The 21,336-nt window shown below is 47.3% G+C and overlaps 2 protein-coding genes across 13 annotated transcripts in view; one reads left to right on the top strand and one right to left on the bottom strand.

The window, feature by feature from the left end:
• The window catches only part of GMPR (guanosine monophosphate reductase), a 53,979-nt gene extending 48,812 nt beyond the window's left edge, over positions 1 to 5,167 (top strand). For both annotated transcript variants that reach the window (XM_075142754.1, XM_075142753.1), the window contains one exon: positions 90 to 5,167. In XM_075142754.1, coding sequence (XP_074998855.1) covers positions 90 to 270 — 181 coding nt within the window. In that variant the 3' untranslated portion in view covers positions 271 to 5,167. The remainder of the gene's footprint in view (positions 1 to 89) is intronic.
• Positions 5,168 to 10,152: 4,985 nt separating this feature from the next.
• The window catches only part of ATXN1 (ataxin 1), a 379,215-nt gene continuing 368,031 nt past the window's right edge, over positions 10,153 to 21,336 (bottom strand). For all 11 annotated transcript variants that reach the window (XM_075142740.1, XM_075142747.1, XM_075142742.1 and 8 more), the window contains one exon: positions 10,153 to 13,923. In XM_075142740.1, the coding sequence (XP_074998841.1) occupies positions 13,393 to 13,923 (531 nt within the window). In that variant the 3' untranslated portion in view covers positions 10,153 to 13,392. The remainder of the gene's footprint in view (positions 13,924 to 21,336) is intronic.

Below are 21,336 nucleotides of genomic sequence, written 5' to 3'. Positions count from 1 at the left end.
AGAAAACTAAGCTCCACATCATTGCTCCAGTAAACACACTATTATGTTTTGCATCTAGACATAAATGCAGTAACCGATCTCTTCTCCAGGGCTTCGGAGGGCAGAACTGTGGAGGTACCGTACAGAGGGGACGTGGAACTCACCATCCTGGACATCCTCGGGGGGCTGCGCTCCACCTGCACCTACGTGGGAGCTGCCAAACTCAAGGAACTGAGCAGGAGAACAACGTTTATCCGGGTCACCCAGCAGCACAGCCAGGTCTTTTCTTAGCCAAGGACTGGGGGGCTGGAGATAGAGGGGTGAGAGAGAGGAGCAGGAAGGGCTGCTGTTCTGTTCTGCTTTCTCCTCCATGTTGTGTTAATGGCAAACTCTCCTCTCTCTCAGAATGGCAGTGTCATAGCCGTTAGAGCGGCTACGGCAGGGATTTGAAAGGGGAAGGTCATGCTATTAACACAGTGCCATTGGCTCAAAATGCAATAGCCTCATCTTTTATTGTTGTGCCTATTTTATTTTTTAATCAACATTTCTTCACCTGTTTTTTCCCCCCTCTGATAAAAAGCTGCTGAAACCTCAATTAACAAGGAATTGGCTTGTACAGACATGGCTGTTACGCCTGCACACATACACACATTCCCTTTTTTAAGACTGACCTGTCAGCTACCACCGCTTCTGGCAGCACACCCTCCAGAAATTGCAGGCTGGAAGAGAAAAAGATGCAAGGAGTTGTGTGGAGAAATCAAATATCAAATTCTCTTAATCTTTGTTCTGGCAAAAGAATGGATGTTTGTGGCATGGCTGCCAGCCTGCAGAATGTCAAAGGTGGATGGTGGATGAGGCCTGGCTACTGGTGACTTCTTACTGTGATGATAAAAATGCCAGATCTCTTTCACTCTCAACTCACAGGGCCGGTACTGCCGTTCTTACTCAAATTTCGCTATTCAATAGACTTGCCTATTCAGAGCAGCTGACATTGAATGTAGCAAACCTGTGCTGTCCCCCCTGCCCCCATCTGTGGAGATCATTCAGGAGAAAACATCTCGGAGCTTGCCTGCTTTTTTGTGCATGCAGTTATTGAATTACTTGGGTTCCTGCTTTTACCTGCTCTCTGTGAACAGATTTTTAAGACGTTGACACTCAGCAACAGTAACCCCACCAAGGGGAGGTTTCTCTGCAGCCCTCCCTGTTCCCTTGCCTGTTCCTATCCATTCAGCAAAGACATAAAAACGCTGTGACGTGCATTGCCTGTGGCCAGGTGAAAGAGGCTGGAGGGATCAAATACACTTCTGGTTATTTGGTACCACTCCTCTGCAGTCCTTGAAACCATGAAAAGCAAGAGTGCTTTTGGCAAAATAGCCTGATTGCAAGACACCGGTAGGCTGAGATGGAGTTAAAGCATTTGCTCTAAAGGCAGTAATGAATGTTTAAGACTCTGGGTAACACTTTAATAAAGTGTAATGGCCCGCTAATTAATTGATAAATCACAATGAAATACACATTGCATCCACATGAATACCACAGCAGCTCATTATGATAAATGATGTAAAAGTGAGCACCAATGAATTAATAATGCTTGGCCACTTACTTTAAAGTGCTGCTGAGATCATAATACAGCTGATGTTACTTCAGCACTTGAGGGTCTTACTTTCTCCTCCTGTAGATATCTGTAGAAAGAGGCAGGCTTCCTTTGAAAGGCAAGAGAGTGATCTGTAGGAAGAGGAATAGCAAAGAGAAACTCTAGAATTAAACTCTCATGCTGGACTGCTCAAAAAGCCATGCAAAGGATTGGTACAATTGACCATGCTGAGGAGCAAAGCTAGGCCACAGGCTGATCCCTGGTGATTTTGAAGTGTGTTGTGCACATTAGAAAAAGCACAGAATATCTTCCAAATAGCCTGGTATTCTAAATGTCTTCCATTTAACATGTAGGACATAATTCTTAATTGTTGTATGACTCCTTCCTCTGCTTTGGAGGTGAATTAGGGCCTTAAAGGGAGCACAGGTTATGCTTGTGCTGGCTTTAAGGACCATTTGTCCTGCCCAGATATCATACCTGAACGCAGAAGAGAAGCAGGCCCTGTGACTAAAGGATCTGATCTCTATTCCTTCCAGCCTGAAAGCATCACGTTAAGAAGGTGCCAGGCTTCTTTATCACAAACCCTACCGCAGGCCAAATACTACTCTCACCTGCACTAAGCCCAGAGTATTAGTAATACAGGCAGTACTACTACTCTGCATCAGTATGGCTGTAGGAGGTGACCGTTCCTTTATTTACGTGATGTGAAGGGTAGGGGTACAACCTCCGTGAGGAGGAGGGTTAGACCATCATGTCGCAGGCCTGACCACAGGTATATCTCCACTCGTGCCTTCATACGTGGGAAGTGCAGCAGTCTGCTGGTCTCACGCCTACTCTCGCTAGCGCTTTTCTACTTTTTTTAGCTACATGTCTAAATGGAATTTAAGAAATACATATATATATATAAAAAAAATATATTTGTAAACATTTTTTTAAAAAGATCATACACACACTGAACAGAGCAGCTTCATGTCATGTCTTTGGAACAGTTTCTTTTCCAAAGGGCAGGCGCTAGGGACAAGTGGGGGCTGCCTCTCCACCGGTGTGGCAAGCATGGAACCTCCTCCCCGGGCAGGCTGCACACTTGGACAGCCAGCCTGGCCTGGGGCCACTCACACCCGCTTTCCTTCCCCCTCCACACATACCTCTGACTGACCAGTGACTAATAGGAAAGGATGGGGATATAGGCTGATCTTAAGTTGCCCCCCGAATTCTTCAGGCTGTGAATGACATTGGCGCTAAGAATAGTTACTGATAAAGCTTTGACTTACGGTATTTGGTTTTCTAAATAGCAGCTCTTACCATCATTTTGATAAGCAGCATATTTTCTCTTTCGTTTCCTCCTTCTCTCTCCAAAGTGAGCGGGAGAGAGAAATCAGCTGCAGAAAGGCTGAACCGGTGGCACGTCTGTATCTCGCCCAACGTTATATGCGGGTTTTATTCAGGGATAACCCTCAACTATCTCAGCACTCACCAGTTACACTGTACACGTCCAGCTCTCAGACAGGCTGGAAAATGGAAAAAAGGTGAGCTCGAGCCCTCCTCTAGCACCCAGTCCTGTGCTCTCGTAGTTGCCCTTATCTTCACTTAGCCCCCCGTCCTGTGCCCTGCTCAAGCCCGCTGCCACTCTCGCAAGGAACTGGGGACATAGAGGGAGCTGAGGGCGCGCTGTGCCTGGCAGGGTGTCTAAGCAGAGACCACAACTACTGATGAATGCCACGTGCCATTTGTGGATCTGCCTCACCTGCAGGTTTGACTGGATTCTCTGTTACTTGGTGTCCTTCTGTGGGAAGTGTCATTCAAAAGCGCTTAGTGTTGGGTGATTGTGCGTAACCTGGTCTTTAACCCTACCACCCCAACCGCATCCTGTCTAGAGGAACACTGTGAAAGTGATAGCCTGTGCTGTAGGCCAAGGTCATGCCTGCTTCCCCCAGCCAGGCAACTGTTGAGTTGAGCACCTAAGAGCAATGTTGAGGTTCGGCCCACTGGCTCTGCAGTGATTTAGTTTAACATGCTGAAGACCTACAGACTGGGATGCTGAAAAGGGCAACATTGCATCATTAAAGCAATCCCTGCTGAGCGTGTCCATCTCTGGCTTCTTGAAACATAAGGACAGGTAAAACACCCCCGCTGCCCCCAGTCTCATTCTGGAGTCGCCTTGCTGCAGCATGTTTCGCAGGGTGGGCTGGCCGGCCCTCCTACCCACGCAGCCTGGCTTACCTGAACTCTCCCTGGGGAGGAAGGTCTTGGCACAGCAGCAGCCTTGCTCACCCCTGAGTGACTACGTGGTGGCTGCGGGGAGAGCGCGTGCAGGCCTCCTCGTAGGCGTGAGGCCAGCCTGTTAGAGGAGTGGTCTTGAGCCAGCATCTTGCCAGATGCAGAACAAGCCACGCAGGTCTCCTGTCTCTGAAAGAAGCAAGTGCACACACCCAGCGAGTGCGTGCCTCCCCCCCTGCGTACTGGCACAGCCGGCTCACCCCCATCGGCCACGGGGCAGGGGCTTTGGCTGTGCTCTTCTGTGCAGCTTTCTTCTCACCTTGGGGCATGGCGGGGGTTGAGTGTAGGTCAGGGCCATCCTGTAAATATGACGAGTTGTCAGCAGGAGCAGGAGGAGGCTCTGCTTACATTTGGAGGAGGTTTTCCCATACAAAGTGTGCTTGTGTCTTCCTTTCAGCTAGTGAGTAGCAGGGGGAGAAAGGATGGGGGTGAGCAAGAAACACAGCGGCAATTATCCAAGCCCCGCTGTGTTGGCACAGGGGGCTGGTGTTTTCCAGTCACGGACACGTTGGGTTTGAAGTCTTTTCTGAACTAAGCACTCCCTAGTTTATACCTATCGAGCTCCACTGTCTTGAGCAGACTTGCTGCTACAGCTTTCTGCCAGTGTACGTACAGTGTCTGCCCGTCACCGCCCCCCCGCCCCTCCACCCCGGGGACGTTGCTTTTTAGTTGCTAGTATCAGTTTTATACCAAAAGTTCTTTGCTGGAGCCAGGAGGGCTTTTGCAACCGGCGTGAGGTTTGGCCTTGCTTGTGTAGAAGAGAGAAAAAAAAAAAAGCCAAGGCCCAAGAACAGCAGTTTGCTTTCTGCAGCGGCCAGAGCCGGCAGGCAGGAGGGCCGGGCCCTTCCCTGCGGGCTGGGAGCTGCCCGGGGGTGGAGGGGCCGAAGCGCGTCTCGGTTAGATGCTGGCTCAGCTCTGCGCCCCTGAACACAGCATGGACCACCCGCCCGCAGCCTTCGCTTCGCTTGTGGTCATTCAGATGTTTAAGCGAGCCCTCCCCAGCATTCACTTGACACAATGTTTACTGGTTGAGGTTTTCATACGTAAATAAATAAATCAGAGTCCAAAACTCCCTGGTGTTGCTTGCAATAACTGTGAAGCGCTTCTGCGGCATCGGCCAAAAAGAGCCGATGAGCGTTCGATGTTTTCCTGCCCAGTCGGCCCTGCTGAGATGGCAACGAGGAGCACTGCCTCCCCTCCCCTGGGGCAACCGCGTCTGGGCAACGCCTCCGGCGCACGTGGCACAATCATTTAAAGTGTGCAAAAGTTGTAAATGGAAAGTTTTGTTATGCAATAAAGAGCTTCACTCGGATGGTCTGCAGAGGGTTTTGTGGCCATGGATGGGTACGTGCGCATTTCTGCGTCGTCATAAATAAAAGCGAACGCTCCAAAATGCATTGCCGATGGGGGAGAATTAAATCGGGCAAATTACTTCCCTAGGAAAGCGCTCTCACATTCAGTCGTTACTCATAAAGACAAAACACACATTTGCAATTGGCACTGTTATTTTATTAGTACGAGTATACTGAAACAATAAACTTGTACTGGTATACAGACAATTTCTTTAAAACAATTTTGTTCAAATTTTGAATCAAACATTGTTTTATTATAATAATGAAATAATTTCTACCTAGAAAACCTGCAAGCACCATCAAAGAAAGGGACCATAAAATTCAATAAACAGACGCGAGTGTATCCTACAAATAGACACACCACCATTAGAAAATAGAATATGAATTCTTCCATTTTTTTTAATATTTGTTTTAAAAAAGCTAGTGCAAGTACAATATTTTACACTGGAATTACAGAGAGTATGCACGCATATGGAAAAAAGTTCTCCTGTCACAATAAAAGCTCTTAACTATGTCTGTATGCACTTAAAATCTTCTCCTCTTTTCAATAAGGTGCAAAACGTTATTCCCTCCCTATTTCTCCTTTGTACTGGCCATGTCAGCTCAATTTCTCCCCCACACAAAGCTGCGATATCCCTTTTACTGGGCCTACACTAGGAACTACACTGGAAGTGTGATTTGCAACAACCCTCATTAGTAATACCAGGCGATTTAAAAAAACAAAAACAACAAAAAAACCTTAAAAACTACTGCTGTAGAACGGCTAAACCTTACCCCGGCACGGCCCCGCACCAAGCGCCGCCGCCGGCTGCCGGGAGCGGTGACATAGCTAGTACAAAATGATTTTCAGTAGCTCACCCGAACTGAAAAAGGTTGGGAAATCCCCCTCCCCCCCTTTTGTAACACTGCGAAAAGAACAGTGTTCAACAAGTTAATATATTATTCCAACAAAAAAAAAAAAAAAGAGCAAATACATACATTAGTGAGTTTCAACATTAGCTGACTGTCGTGAAGAGTCGTATCTATGCCTTAACAGATCAGTAACTTCGCTAAGAGGCTGGCCCCGTGGCCAGGCAGAAGACACAGACTGAGCCACCCGCAGCCGCCCCGGGCCCGTTTTTGCCCTCAGCTACACGGATCCCAACCCGACTGACTTGGACAGGAGTTCTGCAGAGCGCCTTCAAAGGGAGAGTACGTGGGTCCTGGGTTTTTAAAGCAAACGCCAGGGCGGGATCCCCTCGCCGGCTGGCGTGAAGGGGCAGAGCGGCGCTGCCCGGGGAGCCGGCGGTCCCACACCGGCTCCACGCCGGCCGAGGATCCGGGCCCTGAAGTTTCTGCTTGTCAGCAGTCCCGCAGCACAGCCACGACAGCTTCAACGAGTGACTAACGCTCGCTGCAAACAACACTTCCAATGCATACCTACTGCGTGGTCGAGGGAAAGGGCACAGGAGCTTTGACCGCTCAAAATAGAAACGAACAAAAAAGAAACGACCTTGGATGAAGCCTCCATAAAATCCTCAGTGGAAGACTTGAGTCCTTTCAGCTAACGACAAGAAAAAAACCACAGAAACCTTAGAGACTGTTATTGTATAAATACTACCTGTTGGCTGAATGCACTTCATTGCAACACCACTGGGGCCGGTCTCTGAGCGCCCGGGGGGTCACTTGGAGAGGGCGAGTATTTCTGCCCCGCGTGCCTGCGGGAGCCGAAGCCTGGGCTACCTCCGGGGAGGGGACGGGAGCAGCCCGAAGCTTCACCCGCTCCGCCCTGCCGCCGGCTCCCAGCTGCCCAGCTCAATCTTTGGACAGGAAAAGGACCCTCTCCTCAGAAACTGCTTCAGGATCCTCTCCTTTTGGCTTCTGAAAAACACCGGTCTCGCCATCGGTCAAGACCACCACTGGAAACGCGCTCTGCGTGACTGACTGCGCCCCGGCAGCGCGGAGAGCAGAGGTGGGGGAGAGGGGGCGGGAGAGGGGCTGGAAGGCCGGGCCGCCTTGGGCATCGCTCTGCTGCTGGCGCTGGGCCGGGATCCCTTGTTACCAGCACTTCTTGCTCAGGGTTATACTCTTTGGGTTTCGTCTGGAACAGGAAGTGCTGAAAAAACGTGGAACAGCATCCCAGAGAGAGGAAAAACCGGGACCGAAAGGCTTCAGGCGGGAACTAGGCAGGTCGCGCTCAGCCGGCAGCGGGCACGGCCGAGGCCTCCCTCAAAACCGGCCTCGCCCCGTGGGCTGCCAGGGGCTCCCTCGGCGCAGGCAGGAGAGGCTGAAAGCCACCGTGCAGCTGGGGAGTGAGACTCCAGTTCTGCACAGCAGCCACCCTTGGAAGTGCCCGGTAGCTGCACTCGAGAATCGCTGCTCCAAGGTACATTTTCAGCACAGGAATAAACAGTGTGAAGCATGACTCCGTTCCCCAGAAATGGGACCCATGTAATATGAACAGAAAATTAAGCACAGTTGTTCTTTAAGAGCCTTTTAAGTAATAATTCTTCCTGGCCAAAGCCAATACAAATCAGATCATCTAGACATGACATTTTCTATATACAAAAAACATGTAACTTTCAACCTTTCTCTGCTTTTGTATTTAAAAACTTTTTTTTTTTTTTTACAAACAAGGTATGAAACTCACTGTTCAAACAGAGCCATCTCTTTTTCAAACACTGAATGAATCATTCCAACATTCATTTTTCTTTTGTGCAATTTTTTAAAACATTACCTGTACTCCTCAATGTGAGTGCTTCAAAAAAAGTTTCTATTTTTAATAAGCTTCTCAAATTAGGTTTACATCAAAAAATATTCCCACAAGGTATAGTGCTACAAGAAAAGATCCTATCAGTAAAGGTAACACATCTGAAGCGAGGTCGTCTATGTAAAAGAAATTGAACTCTGGAGTAGAGGTGTGCAACGCGTTTGGAATTTCCCTACCGACACCAAGCAAGGCTGTCCTCAGGACAGGGAATCAAGTGGACATGGAGGCATACGCGTAAAAAAGCGTTCACACATATTTATTCGTGTGCAAACAGACACTTCTGTCTGGGCGTGTGTGTGCACGTATGCGTATCTGCATCAACAAATTCTCATTTTGCTAGGTATTTCAGGATTTGGGGGGGTGGGAGGGTTGGATAAACCAGAGGAAAGGAAATCACTGCCTGCACTCTGGCGGTGCGTTCATTCCCCTTGCTTTTCACATCAGCACCGGCCAGAGCCCAGAGCGGCCTCTGCTGTTACCTGTGATGACAGGGAGGGAAGAAATGGAAATTATTTATATGAGTGCATGTCCCTTTTGCCATTTGTCAAGTTCCCGGGACAGCAGAAGCGTTTCAACGGGCTAAATCCCCCCCCGCCCACCCGGGGCTTCCGCCCTGGCGAACCTGGACGAACCCCAAGATTTTCCCAGCTGCCTGATTAAGGTCAGGACCTGGCCCTGACTGAACCAAGCTTCAATTTCACAAAGATTTATACATGCGCTTCACAGCAAGCTCCCGAGCAGCCTTCGCCGGCCAGCCCGGGCCTCCCCTAGGCACGTGTATAAGCGTTTGCAGAACTGGGTCCCAGGACACGCAGAGCACTGCGCCAAGAGCCCCCTCTTTGAAATAACACTATTAGTGTTTAAAAATGTTGAGGATTCGCTCTCCTTGATACAGGCTTTTTTTTTTTTTAGCAGTTGCAAGTATTAACAGAATTTCACCGTTTCTTTTTTACTATTGGCAACACACTTCAAAGTAAAACAAATCTCTGCAGAGAGTGAATTTTCATGATAACCAACAGCTACAGTTCGCACTGAGCCTGCTGCTTTTGTATTGCAATCTAAGTCAGATCTACAAAGTTTAAACCATGAGATGCAGGAAATCCAAACTTGTCTGCAACATTGTACATCCCTACTCCGGAGCAGTAAAAGTGCTGCTTCTGGTCACATCAGTGTACCACACATATGCCAGCCCCATCCCTGAGTAAAAGGTGTGAAAGGTTTCTAAATGTTCCTTGATTTAAGGGAAACGAGAGTAGTGATGTCACTTCCCCACGCCGAGAAAATGACGGGAACGACAGGTCAAACGAAGCGACAGCGGGACGAAGGAATTAAAGGAATAAAAAAGGGAACGTGTGTGTCCCCCCCCCGCCAAGGTCTGCATCTTCGAGGGAAAGCGAGCCCGAGGGCAATGTACGAAATGGTAAAATAGGTCAACAGCGACTCCGATCTGGGTCTCGACCAGAGGACTCGAGGTAAGTGACATCAAACTCAAATTCCCCTTGAGGTGGCCCAGACAAACTGAAACAATGCCTAAGTTAAACACTATAAGGAACAGTCATTTTATATATATAGATATATAGATAGATTAGATAGATAGATAGACAGATAGATAGATTTTTTTTTTTTAGAAATCCCTATAAAGAGGTTCTTGTTTTATTTTTCTTTGCCCTGACTAATTTCTTGGTGATTGTATGCGTTTCGTTGTAAACTAAACAGGCCTGCTACAAAAGAAAGAAAAAAAAGACAAAAAGAAAAAGAAAACTACTGTCAGTTACTATTGCAAAGCTGACGCTGCGCAGAAGCAGCGGCTAAACCTCCTCCACCGGCTTCACTTCAGCATCTCTACGCCTGCGAGTGGTATTTTTGCGTGCGCCCGGGGATCGATGGCACTTCCCGGGCGTGGGGACTCGCTGCGAGGGATGCTCGGTGCCGGGGAAGAGGCAAAGCCCCCCCTTGCAAGGGACTTGGTCCCAGGGGGGATTTTCCTCTCCCCGGTGGGAGCCAGGTCTCGTCTGCGTGCCGACCAGGCGGAGGGCGGCACTCGGCCGTACAGCCAAGTGCCGCCCTCCGCCTGGTCGGCACGCAGATATTAATACATCTTTTTTTTTTCTTTTTTTTTCTTCCTGGATCTTTTTTAACATCAAATACAAAAAGGGTTGGTGTTTCCCGGGGCAAGGGATGCTTGACCCTTAATATGTTTGTTTGGTTTTTTTTCAGGGGGGGAGAGGATAGGGAGGGAGTTATTAATAGGGAAAAAAAAGGAAGAAAGAAAAACTATTCAAAAAAGAACAAAAACGGGGGAAATCAGAAGTGGGTATGAGATCTAGCAAACACCGCACGGGTGAGTCTAAGTTGGCACGTAAAGTATTGCACATCCTACAAAAGCCAAAGCATGGAAAGGGACAATTGTTTGGAAAGAACCAGTTATTTCAGAATTCCTCAGTCTGAAATACAAGCACAGAACTAATACATTCCTATTGCTCCAAACGTATTTTTTTATTATTATTATTTTTTATTTTTTTTAGTGTTCGTTGAATAGATCCAGTCAGTTTAATAGCCCCTGCTTCCTTATTAACCACAAATGTGTATGCGTATGGTTTTACTTGAGATTTTTTTTTTCCCCAAGTACGCGTGAAGTACGGAAATAGTGGTACAACTGTGAACTAAAATCTGTAATTCTTTCTATTCCTTTACCATCAAAGCTTAAAAACAAAACAGGAAACAAAACAAAACAATAAATTGCAAGTGCCCTGAGCAGAGTATATGGAAGATTAAGCAACTTCTCTGAGCAGAAATATTAGCAAATAAGCACTAACTAAGCAGTGTGACTGTGAGAAGAAACCCACTCAGCTATTTGGTAGCCCGCCGAGAGGTTAATAAAATTCAAGGAAATTCAAGAAAAGTTTCAAGCTATTTTAAACATATTTCAACTTTTTGGTGCACCCCAGAATATGATATAAAAACAATTAGTTCTGGTGTGAGCTAAATTTCAAGTAACAAATAACAGAGTCAAAGCTGGGGTTTGGGGTTAACATTTCTTCTCTTAAATAAAAGCACTGTATTTTAGGGGAGAGGGAAAAGAAGATTTTAAATAAATTTGTTTACTTTAGGTTACTGCGTTTCTAATGATGGACTTTTATTTCCTTTTCTCCCTATCAGTACAGCTTCTTCAAAACTACCTGAAGGATGTGAACTCGCCAACCAAAACCGACGACACGAACGCTTGCTCACGTAGGGCCCAAGCGCAATCCCACTGAAATCAACGGGATCTTTCTAGTGGCAGCAACAGGCTTTAGCGCTCAGCCCCGAAGTACTTCATACTTGCACCTCCCCGAGGCTTGTGCAGGAGGCTGGGTGCACAGCACCTCAAAGGATCCGGCCCTACCTGGGGAAAGAAGAGACTGAACGGCGTGAATCCCCCCCATCCTACTTGGTTTGTACCAAACGCTTGAAATCTCGCCTTTCCAATGGAAAATGATGCAATTAAAATAACAAATAATAATAATAATAAAATAACAATAGGTTTGTTTTCAAAACAAACAAACACCTTGCTTACGTATAGAAATGTTTCTTGTGGAAAACTCTCTCAGCAAGTCTGAAGAAAAATTCTCAGAGCTGTCCTGGTAGGACCTGGTTCTGTGTGGCAGATATGGTAGAAAGACCAAAAATGAACCTTGAAAGGAACGTAACCCTATGAAATGGCCTAGAGCGTAGGCAGGTTAGTGAGTAATTGCTACATTTGTTTATGCTCTTTCAGACCCCCCCCAACCCACAACATTATTAGGTAAAAACTGCAGGAATACCACACAAATGATAAACTCAAGATGTGCAAATTGCAAGATTCTTTAAAGTCCATCTTTTTCAAAAACACTGGACAATGATTTTTTTTCTCTTTCCTTTTTCCTTTCTCGTATTTTTTTTTATTATCTGTCAGCTCGCATATGCCTTTAACTCTTTCTCAAGCATTAAAGTTTAAAAAGTGCCTCCTATTAAGTAGTCCTTTGTGGACAATGACTGTCACATACTAGTTCAATAATTCACATTCATCCCTTTGAAACCACATTAAAACTTTCAGCATCTTGCCTGTGAGAAAACTTTACATAGTTGCATGTAGTTACAGTGTTGAAGAGATTCGTTTGTTTGTTTGTTGTTGTTGCTTTTCGAGCAGATTAAAGTGAGATACAGTACGTACTGAGTGTTAGACCAGGATGCTCAGCAATAAAGTGTGAACAGCATTTTAAGTGCTTAAAGACATTCTAGGTTCATCTTCAACAGCGGATTCCTGTGTCACACCGAAATTTGAAAAAAGTGGCACCAGTTGTCCATAATCATGAACTACAAACAGTACTAGAGTTAAAGACAAAGATTTGCAACCTAACTGCAAACAATGGATGCCTGTGATCTCAAAGGGGCAGTATGCGTCTACCTTGTGGAAGCAAATGTCAATGGCGTAACCCGGTCGATTTGTCTAACACTGCACAGAAACAGGAGTGAGCCTGAGCCAGGCGCATCCACGGAGCCGGAGGCCTCCTCGCGCACACCCACGCACACCCACGACACACGCACGCACCCACCCACCCACCCCACCGCCATGAAGGAAAACCTTGCAGGGCGACCGGTGCAAGAGACCGTACAGCCTCCCCGTCTGCTGGCTTCGGGCAACGGAACTGCACTAACAAGCAGAAAGGAAATGTTGGTGTGGCAGTTGCTTTAGGAATAAAAATCAGTGCAGTCAGACCCCATGGGGGGAAAAAATATATATATACATATACACACACACAAATATATATATATGTATATATACACTGTAGAGCCTTGAGTAAGTGTTGGCTTGTTGTTGAAAACATCAGAGACTGTCCGATCCTTTTCAATAACACCCGTGGGTTGTGTCCTCAGCGCCCACCTGGGGTGAGGAAACCTCTTCACCAACGCGCCACAGAGCCGCGGTCCCTCCTCAGGACGGGCGTGCGCACACACACACCCCGGCACACACACGCACGCACCCCACACGTGACATACACCTCTGCTACAGTTCCCTTCTCCTCACCTCCCCCCAAAAAATTAGAACAGGAACCCAAACAAAAAACCGAACAGAACCAAAAAAACGACGACGAAAAGAAAACGAAATCACAGCTGGACCCTGTCCTACACGAGGTGTTAGAAAACAGGAGCCATGACAACACATTCATTTCCACTAAGGGTGTGCGAAGCAGATACTGCCCCTTCCGTAGCTCTCGATAAACCTAGTCACTGACAAACACTTGTGGAAAAACATATGCACCAGTCTCCTGCATAATACCAGCTGCAACTCTAACAACAAGGTTATAACATAAACCTAAAATAAGATGATAACATGTAAATACTGGGTTATTTAGTCTACAGTACAGTAATCTGGATAAAAATGACAAGGGATAGCCTAATTTCCTTTCCCCAAACAACTTTTACTTTCCTACGTTGGATCGACCTTCAATGCAAATCTTAACCTCCTGAGGAATAAAAGAAGGCTTGGGAAGAGTCAAAGGTGGCTCCTCTTCTGATTTCTCTAGTTTTCGTGTTTCGGGGGCGGACCACCTCCTCTTCCTCGTTGCCGGGGGCTTGCTGGGTTCTGTTTTGGTGAGCAAAGGTGCTGCAGGCAATCCTATTTTGTCCGGAAACTTCAGTTCACCGTTCTCAGCTAACATCTGTGCGCTTCCCTGATTAATCCCGTTTTCCTGCTCCGCATACCTGTGTCTACTTCCAGCTAGACTGTCATTCTTTGAATGCTTCAGCAAGATACTAGCTGAGTCCATGGGCTGGCCCTTTTTAATAGAGCCGTTCTTCAGGTTCTTGAGCGTGAGCGATATGCAGACGTCCCCCACCGAGAGTTTGGAGCATGGCAAATCAAAGAGCTGGCTGGTTCTCTCGGGGCAGCAGGATGACCAGCCTTGTCCAAATACAAAAAAAGGGTATTCTACCAAGACTTCCACGCTGACCTGCAGAAAGAGAGGGGACAACAGAGAGAGAGACAGAGGGGGAGAGAGAGGAGAAACCATTAACACCCGTGTGCCCTCGCGCACGTGCGCGGCAGGCGGCGCTCACCCTGGGGGAGAGGGATAGAGCTGAAATTGCAAAAGCGCTGTTCAGTTTCCGCAAAATCAGTACATCAACCACCAGACTTCACGCTTCTCCTTGTCACACGGGTGTTAAGGGTTTCTCTGAGCTCAGCATTTCCTAGCACGAGACCTCAGCGGGAATCAAGCTTCACCTTTATCCACCCACTCAGAGAGGCGTAAGAGGCAAAACCGCTTCGGCATCTGGCAAACTCCGTTCCTTGCCATCCCCTTGTGGTACCTAGAGCCTGTCATCCACATCTAAAGACACTTTCCAACCAGAGGACGGCTCAAGGGAAGCTCTCAGGTCTGACACACGATCTCCTAAATGGCCACGGGAACGCCACCCTCACCTCTGCCCAAACAAGCATATACTTACCAGCGTGAAACGGCTGAAGGCATGCCCATTTCCAGGGGAAGGCCATGAGTACGTACGGAGTTGGAGCTGTAAGAGCAGCGAGCGTGAACCTGCCTTCCCCCAGCAGCCCTGTTACCAGTCCAGTTTCTTCCCTTCTCACAGCTGCTCGCCCACTCCGCAGTTGAGGTCACCTCCTGCACTCCCCCAGGGAGAGGATCATCTCTCCTCCCCCTCCTCCTCCGCCTCCTCCTCCTCCTCCTGCAGTTCCTGCACTGGCTCTCCTTTTCTGCACTGTGTCCCCTTTTCCCTCCACGTCACCCCACTTTAAAAACACATCTGCTTATCAATCCTATCTAACCACCTTACAGGGAGCTGCCATAGCCAGGAGAACAGACCAGCAACAGGTGCCCACTGCTCCTTGACCTTGCAAATGCCGGGCCTTGAGGTCCCAACATGATAAAGCACCTAAATACCCGCTTATCTTTGCACGTGTCAGCAGTTCAGCGTTCACTGTGCGGTGCTGCGTCTGCAGGCTCAAACACTTGATGTGGGCTCATGTGAGTCACAGCCCCTGGGGCCGAGCCCCCCCCCCAGCACAGCACAACGAGGGCAGGAAATTCTGACTAATACTTTTTAAAAAATTGGCACGTGTTTTTAACTTGCTGTGTGTAACACCCGTGAGGTCTGCAACTCTAAGAGGGGTGGCTGATGCTGAAGTCAGATATCCACTGCTCTGCTCCCAAGGTCCCCGTGTCCTCTGGAGCTCTCCTCAGGCATGGGGGGGGCAGGATCCTGCTCTGATGGGGTAACCCCTATTTGGTAGGGGCTAAAGGGCAGGAGAACACCTGAATACACGTGCTCATCTCACTTCTGAGCCGTTCAGCAGGCACGGAGCATACCAGCTGCCTGGAGAGCCCTCCCTCTCCAGGAACACGGACTCACTTGAAAGGAACATCAGAGCAGGCTTGCGAAACCACCTCTCACCCTTGGGAGCGAGTAACGCTGTCATACTGAGCACGGCTTTGTATCGTTAGAAATACATTTCGACGTTAAGGAATAGAAGCAGTTTGAGATACACATTGCACTCCAGTGCTCAAACACCTTTGTTCATAATATTAAGGGTGAACCTTGGGAGGAAGGTGCACGGCCTGTCTCACAGAAGAGGCTGCTCTCAGTGATGGTACGGCACCCAGCAGCCCTGCCGCTTCCCTGCTAGCGCTGCTGACCCTCAGATGTGCCCTCCCTGCCAGCAGGGCCCGAGGCAGCTCCCCTCGCACCCCACCGGCTCCACATCCCTTTTGGGCAGAAAGACTTGACCAGCAGTGTCCCACAGCTCAGAGACAGAGGCTCCAGAACCAGGAAACCGAAGATTCCCATCGGATGGTGACTGTGCCTCCAACTGGTTAAGTCCATGCCATGCACTAGCAGTCAACTGCAGTTTAGGAGACAGTTGATTCTGTTGGGAAAAAACTTATAAAGTCTATAAATATGTACTATGTACTTCTGCAACCAGGCCAACGAATAACACTGCATGTATTACCCTGCCACTCCACCTGCCCAACATAGTAGCCACTGTACAAGGAATTTCAAAAGGAGCAGTTTCGAGGCACAAGATACCCCCCACTACATCAATTTCTGTCATATTAAACTTTTTCCAACCAGAACTGTCTGCCAGTCAACTACACACATGGCAATAGTGGAAAGGGACCTGACTCTAGGCCTGGTTTATGCTCTGAACTATGGAGAAAGTGGGGCGAGGTAACCATGAAAGTCCCATCCCTCCATGTCGTTAGATAGAAACACTCCAGTGCCAAGATTTGCAGAAATGTTTGCCCAGAGTTTGGGATCCTATCCCATACATATGCATCTCAGTAAGGGGTCTGACTGGGAGAAGTGGTGAATATCCAGTATCTCCCATGGACTTAAATGGAAACTGTTGTCTACACCGAGCTGTAGGCTTCTCTCCAGGCATGGATCATCTGGTGCACACAGCTTTCTCCTTTATATTGCTGTGTCTTTCCTCTTTCTTTCTTCCTTCCTTCCTGCCTGCTGTATTTTTTTTTCTTTCTTTTTCTACTTTCCCACCCTTGTCAAAAACTATTTGTACTTGTGGGGATCATACATGCTTGTGTGCATCATCCTCACTGACACACAATTTCCTCTTGACGTGAACATGCCTCCACTGCACGTTATTTCTTTTTTTTTTAACATGGCATCCAAAACACTTGCCTGAACGGTCAATCACTGAAACAAATCCCAGAATCGGTGGTGGTGATCATGAACAACACCAAATAATAAAGATAGTGAAATGCTGGAATTTCCACGATCCGGTCACAGTGTGCAGGTACCACTATCGATTTGAAATGGGTTCCCTCACAGATCATCAAGCCCTGTTTTAGCTGTCCGCTTCTGGATTCAGCTAACTTGGGATTTAAGGTAACCATTCTCTACAAGCAATAGTAGTCAAAGACTTTTTAAGTGTGAAAGTTCAGTAAAGACACCCCCGCATAATTTTTTCTGACCACTGCATTAAAACACAAAAAATTAATTTTAAAAGCTCCCTTCTCCAATATCTTGCCATGATTATTATAGGAGAGAAAGAAATTTGGAACTTGTTTTCCAACTACTAAGATGATAAAGCAAGAAACCAAAATGTTGGTCCCTCTTCAAGCTCACTGAGGCTCTACTGCAAGCTACATTTGTATTTCTACTTTTTAAGACTGACTAGTGAAAACACCCAAAACTCTTCAGTGCAGCCGCTGAATATCTGCAATTTTCTCCCTTTATAATTTTATTTCTCAGCCAAACTCGGTAGGTAAGGCAGGCAATTCAGACTGCTCAGGAAACCCTGGCTGGAGCTGGAACACGGATGATAGGTGCTGGAAGATCTGATGCCCAGAAAATACCCTTCCCATCATTCAGAAACACAGCAACGTTAGTCTTGGGGCTCGCTGCTGCAACCAACGTAACAAGCAGTAAAGCAAAAGGTACCTAATAAAAGTGGTCCGCGTGAACTGTATTTTAATAAACGAAAACACACATTTTCCAATTAAGTGTTTTTCTCCCTGATATTATTAAAATGTGATGAAACTAGGAGTGGCAGGCTGGAAACAGTGGAAGAGAAGGAAGCGGTTCTGGAAACAATGTGCAATTAAGTGGTGGAGCTCTCATCTGAAGGCCTTGCTGCGGGTGCTGAGAGACTCCTCGGGTCCAAAAAACAACTGGGTGGATTCGTGGAATAGAAGCTTTCCCTCTCACAGAGAGAAGTCTCTGCAGTGCCGCGCTCCCACACGACCTCCCCTACTCAGAGACTTCGGGACTCCTACCTCCCGCCACCCCAAACAACACCTGCCTTCCCAAGAGTGGATTTCCTTTGAGAGATTTACGGGGCTGTAGGCAGCTCCTCCTGCCACAGGGACTACCCAGCACAACACATGGCCTGGGTGGGCATCCCCCCAGGGCTGCATCTAGCCCATCTTCAATACACCGTTACTATAACAAATGCACCCAGGGCTTGAAGGTTAGGGGCTACTGCTCCCCACAGCCACACGATCCCACCATTTCTCAAGAGAAGCCACCTCTGTCCACCAGACCACTGGCTGCCGAGTTTATCACATAAGCTCTTATCTGCTGCACTCCCAGAATTCAGTAACATGCATCCGAAGACCGACCACAGACGCCCCATCGCTTGGAGAAACAAGGACTTACTGCCCCCATGACCACGGGACACAGACACAGAGACCATATGAGGGGAAGGCTGGAAGAGATCTCCATCCGCAGCAGCGAACTGAGTCAACTTCTCTCTTTTTCTGTCTGGTACAGTGCCAAAGATAATGAAAAGGAGAGCGTGGAGTAAAAGAAAAAGTAACTGGTTTGTGTGTGTGCAGAGATATAAGGGGAAAACTAAACTAGATGATGGTCTAAAAAAATACGCGCTAAACTAAACTAGTTAGGGCTACTAACTAGATGCTCTATCGGGACTTTTCCATCTCTAGTGGCTATGGTTCTGTTTTTTAAAAAAAGGAAAATCAAGAACTGTATGTCCATCTTTTCTTTTTAAGCTACAGTTAAGGAATGATTAGGAACTGAAACACGGGGATGAAAGCAAGCTTTCAGAGAACTTATTTTGCATCTCCTGTGTGTTTTAACCTTAATATCAATGGAGGTGAGTTACTGGCTTCCGCTTGTTCCTGGCAGCAAAAGAAAGGACAGGTAATAATGATGAAAGTGTTATTACAGGAATAATATGTGGAATTGCAAAGTGATGCAGATCCGTAGGTCTTTTGTTTTAGGCAACTTGAATGCAGAGGAATAACAGCTGGGTTCTGGTCCAGTTGATACTTACGTGACTTCTTCCTAATCCAGAGCAGGGATGGTGTGAAATGGAAACCTAGCATCCCTCCAGGGCTAAGGCCAGTTATTTTTCTGAAAAGGCATGTAGCTTTAGGTGAGTTAATTCTCCTCTAGGTTTCCATACCAGGAAGAGGGTTGGATTTGCCAGGTGATTGGAAGACGAGGAAAAGAGGGAGGACGACCTCCTTCTGCCTAAGTGCTGCGCTGGGGAGGGGCAGCTGTGGGCTTGCAGTGATACGCTACAATAGCAGCTGCATGGTGCCTCCCTATTTACATTACAGTTGTACATGCTCAGCTAAAAATAACCTCCTACCTCTGTCCCTCAATTGGTGAGAAAATTAGCTCATGTTTGCACAGAGTCTGAAAATACGAATTCATCAATATTATAATGACTTCCCAGAGATCCCTGGGAGGAGTACGTAAATGAGCCAAAGCTAATGATAACAATGCTATTTTTGTATGGCACTTACTCTTTACAACTTAGACTCCCTTGATAATACCATTCGAAAAGCTCCCTCCTTCCAGAAGTATGTATGCAACTGAAACTTAATTGCAGTAAAATACTTTGTGAAGCTACACTACACACGCAGATATATCCCCACTGTACTCTGGAGTCAAGATATGTCTAACTGCAGCAGCACCGCAGTGCACTGCTCGAAGCAGTGCGACTAAATACTGTTCTTTCAATGAGAAGACTAAGCCCTCTTCACGCAGGCAATTTGCTAACGAGTAATGACTGCCGCATGCCTGCTAATAAGGCTAAATGCTTTCATATAGCCACGTTGGGCTGAGGGTGAGGTCACCAGAGACTTCAAGCACGTAGAAACGATCTCTCTCTCTCTCTCTCTCTCTCCCCCCCCAGGCAAGGCAAAACCAGCAGAGCCGTCCCCGCTATGCAGAGACACAGCTGATCTGGGAAGAGACCCAAGTCCCGGAATCTGAAGGAAACCTGAATTAAACCCCTGTTTCTAATCATATTTCTACGTGACTCGCCCTCCATTCTGGAAGCATCCCCGGTGGGAAACACAGCTGGGGAGTATTTCGGCTGCGATGATGTCAGCCCGCTCCTGATAGGCTTCTCCGTAAGGTGACACTTTGCTGGGTGAGACCCGTGCGCCTGGCCCTGGATTTTTACAGCCTCAGACTCAGCCTGCTTTCTGCCAGAGGATGGCACTCCACCCCCTGCAAAGGCGCTCTTCCCGGCGCCCAGGACTACACCACCTCGCCTGCGTTGACAGATCTGTGAACGAGACATGACACAAATGCTACCTGATAATTTGTACCTCTTCTGCTGTGCAGAGACCGGTGGCCTGGCTGCAGGGAGAGAAATGAGAGCAAGATGAAAATTGCAGATGGGAGATTGCTACTTTTGAAATCTCATTATTCAAGGCACCGGGGCAAATTATAGTAACTGGTCCTCATCCAAGGACAGTTCCTCTAATTACAAAGCCTTAGATGCACCAAAATACAGTTGAGCAGTGGGAAAAAATCATGTCTTTATACTGAAAGCGCCAGAGGCCCAACTTCTATCAGCTGTGCAGATGCACGCACGTACATGAACAAAACCACACAGGGAATCTGCACGTTTGACATGAGAAAGGGGACGTGTCATATGTAGCGATTTACCATGTATGCACAATAGGGGAAGGACGGGCCACAGACTGCTGCAACTGTAAGAAATTTTTTGTGTAATCTGCTCCTCAGTCCCGTCACTGTTTATTTTTCTTCTCCAAACAGTCAGCCTAAGGTGCTTTACTACATGTGTTCACATCCAGCTCCTCTCCCCCTCTCTCTCATTCCGGTTCTCCAGCGCTGAGGGTGCAGCATCAGGGTTGCAGATGCTGCAGTTCCCAGCACTCAAACCACACCAAAAAGATAAGCAACAAGATTCTTTAAAATGAGTACCTATAGGAAGCAAAATGCTATCCAGCATATCTGAACTCCTCCGGCCTCAACACAGCATAATCTAAATTGCTCAGAAAATGGACAGCATCAGGATAATGCCTTATGATCAATATGTACTTATTCTCAAAATACCTTTGGAAAGTTTCAGGGTTTCTTCCTACATTGCGAAGCAACAAGAAACAAAGGTCAGAAGCACAGTCTGGCCAGCCACCTAGACGGTTTTTCTTTCCAAATTTCTCTTGAACACACAGTTTATGGGAGCCGTGCAGTGTTTAAACCACCCACAACCGAAGCCTCAGTAAAACTCGGTAGTGCATTTCAGTAACTTACGTCTGTGATGGAGCCATTCCCAGGCAGCTCCAAGTTTTCAAGCCGCGGAAATTCACTGCCTTGTGCCCTACCTATCTCTCAAAGGTAGGATTTGAGCTGAATCTAACCTGAGCTTTCTGGTGTGGAAGGTAAAAACACCTATCAAAATGCAAAATATATCCTCTGTGTATTGCTTACACCGTTTTATATTTTAATCAAAAAACATGAAGATCATGTAATTCTGCCTTGGGTTCTCCAGCTATCAGAAAGATCCGTTTTATATCCAAGAGACTACATTTATCATCGGTGTGACTCTGATGGCTCCCCCGGCACAGTGAGGGGGATGAGACCAGAGTTGGTCTCACGGATAA

The sequence above is a fragment of the Calonectris borealis genome, chromosome 2 (genome assembly GCF_964195595.1).
Source record: "Calonectris borealis chromosome 2, bCalBor7.hap1.2, whole genome shotgun sequence".
NCBI lineage: Eukaryota > Metazoa > Chordata > Aves > Procellariiformes > Procellariidae > Calonectris > Calonectris borealis.
Note: the sequence above shows the minus strand (reverse complement) of the source record. Positions and strands in the feature narration are given on the sequence as shown.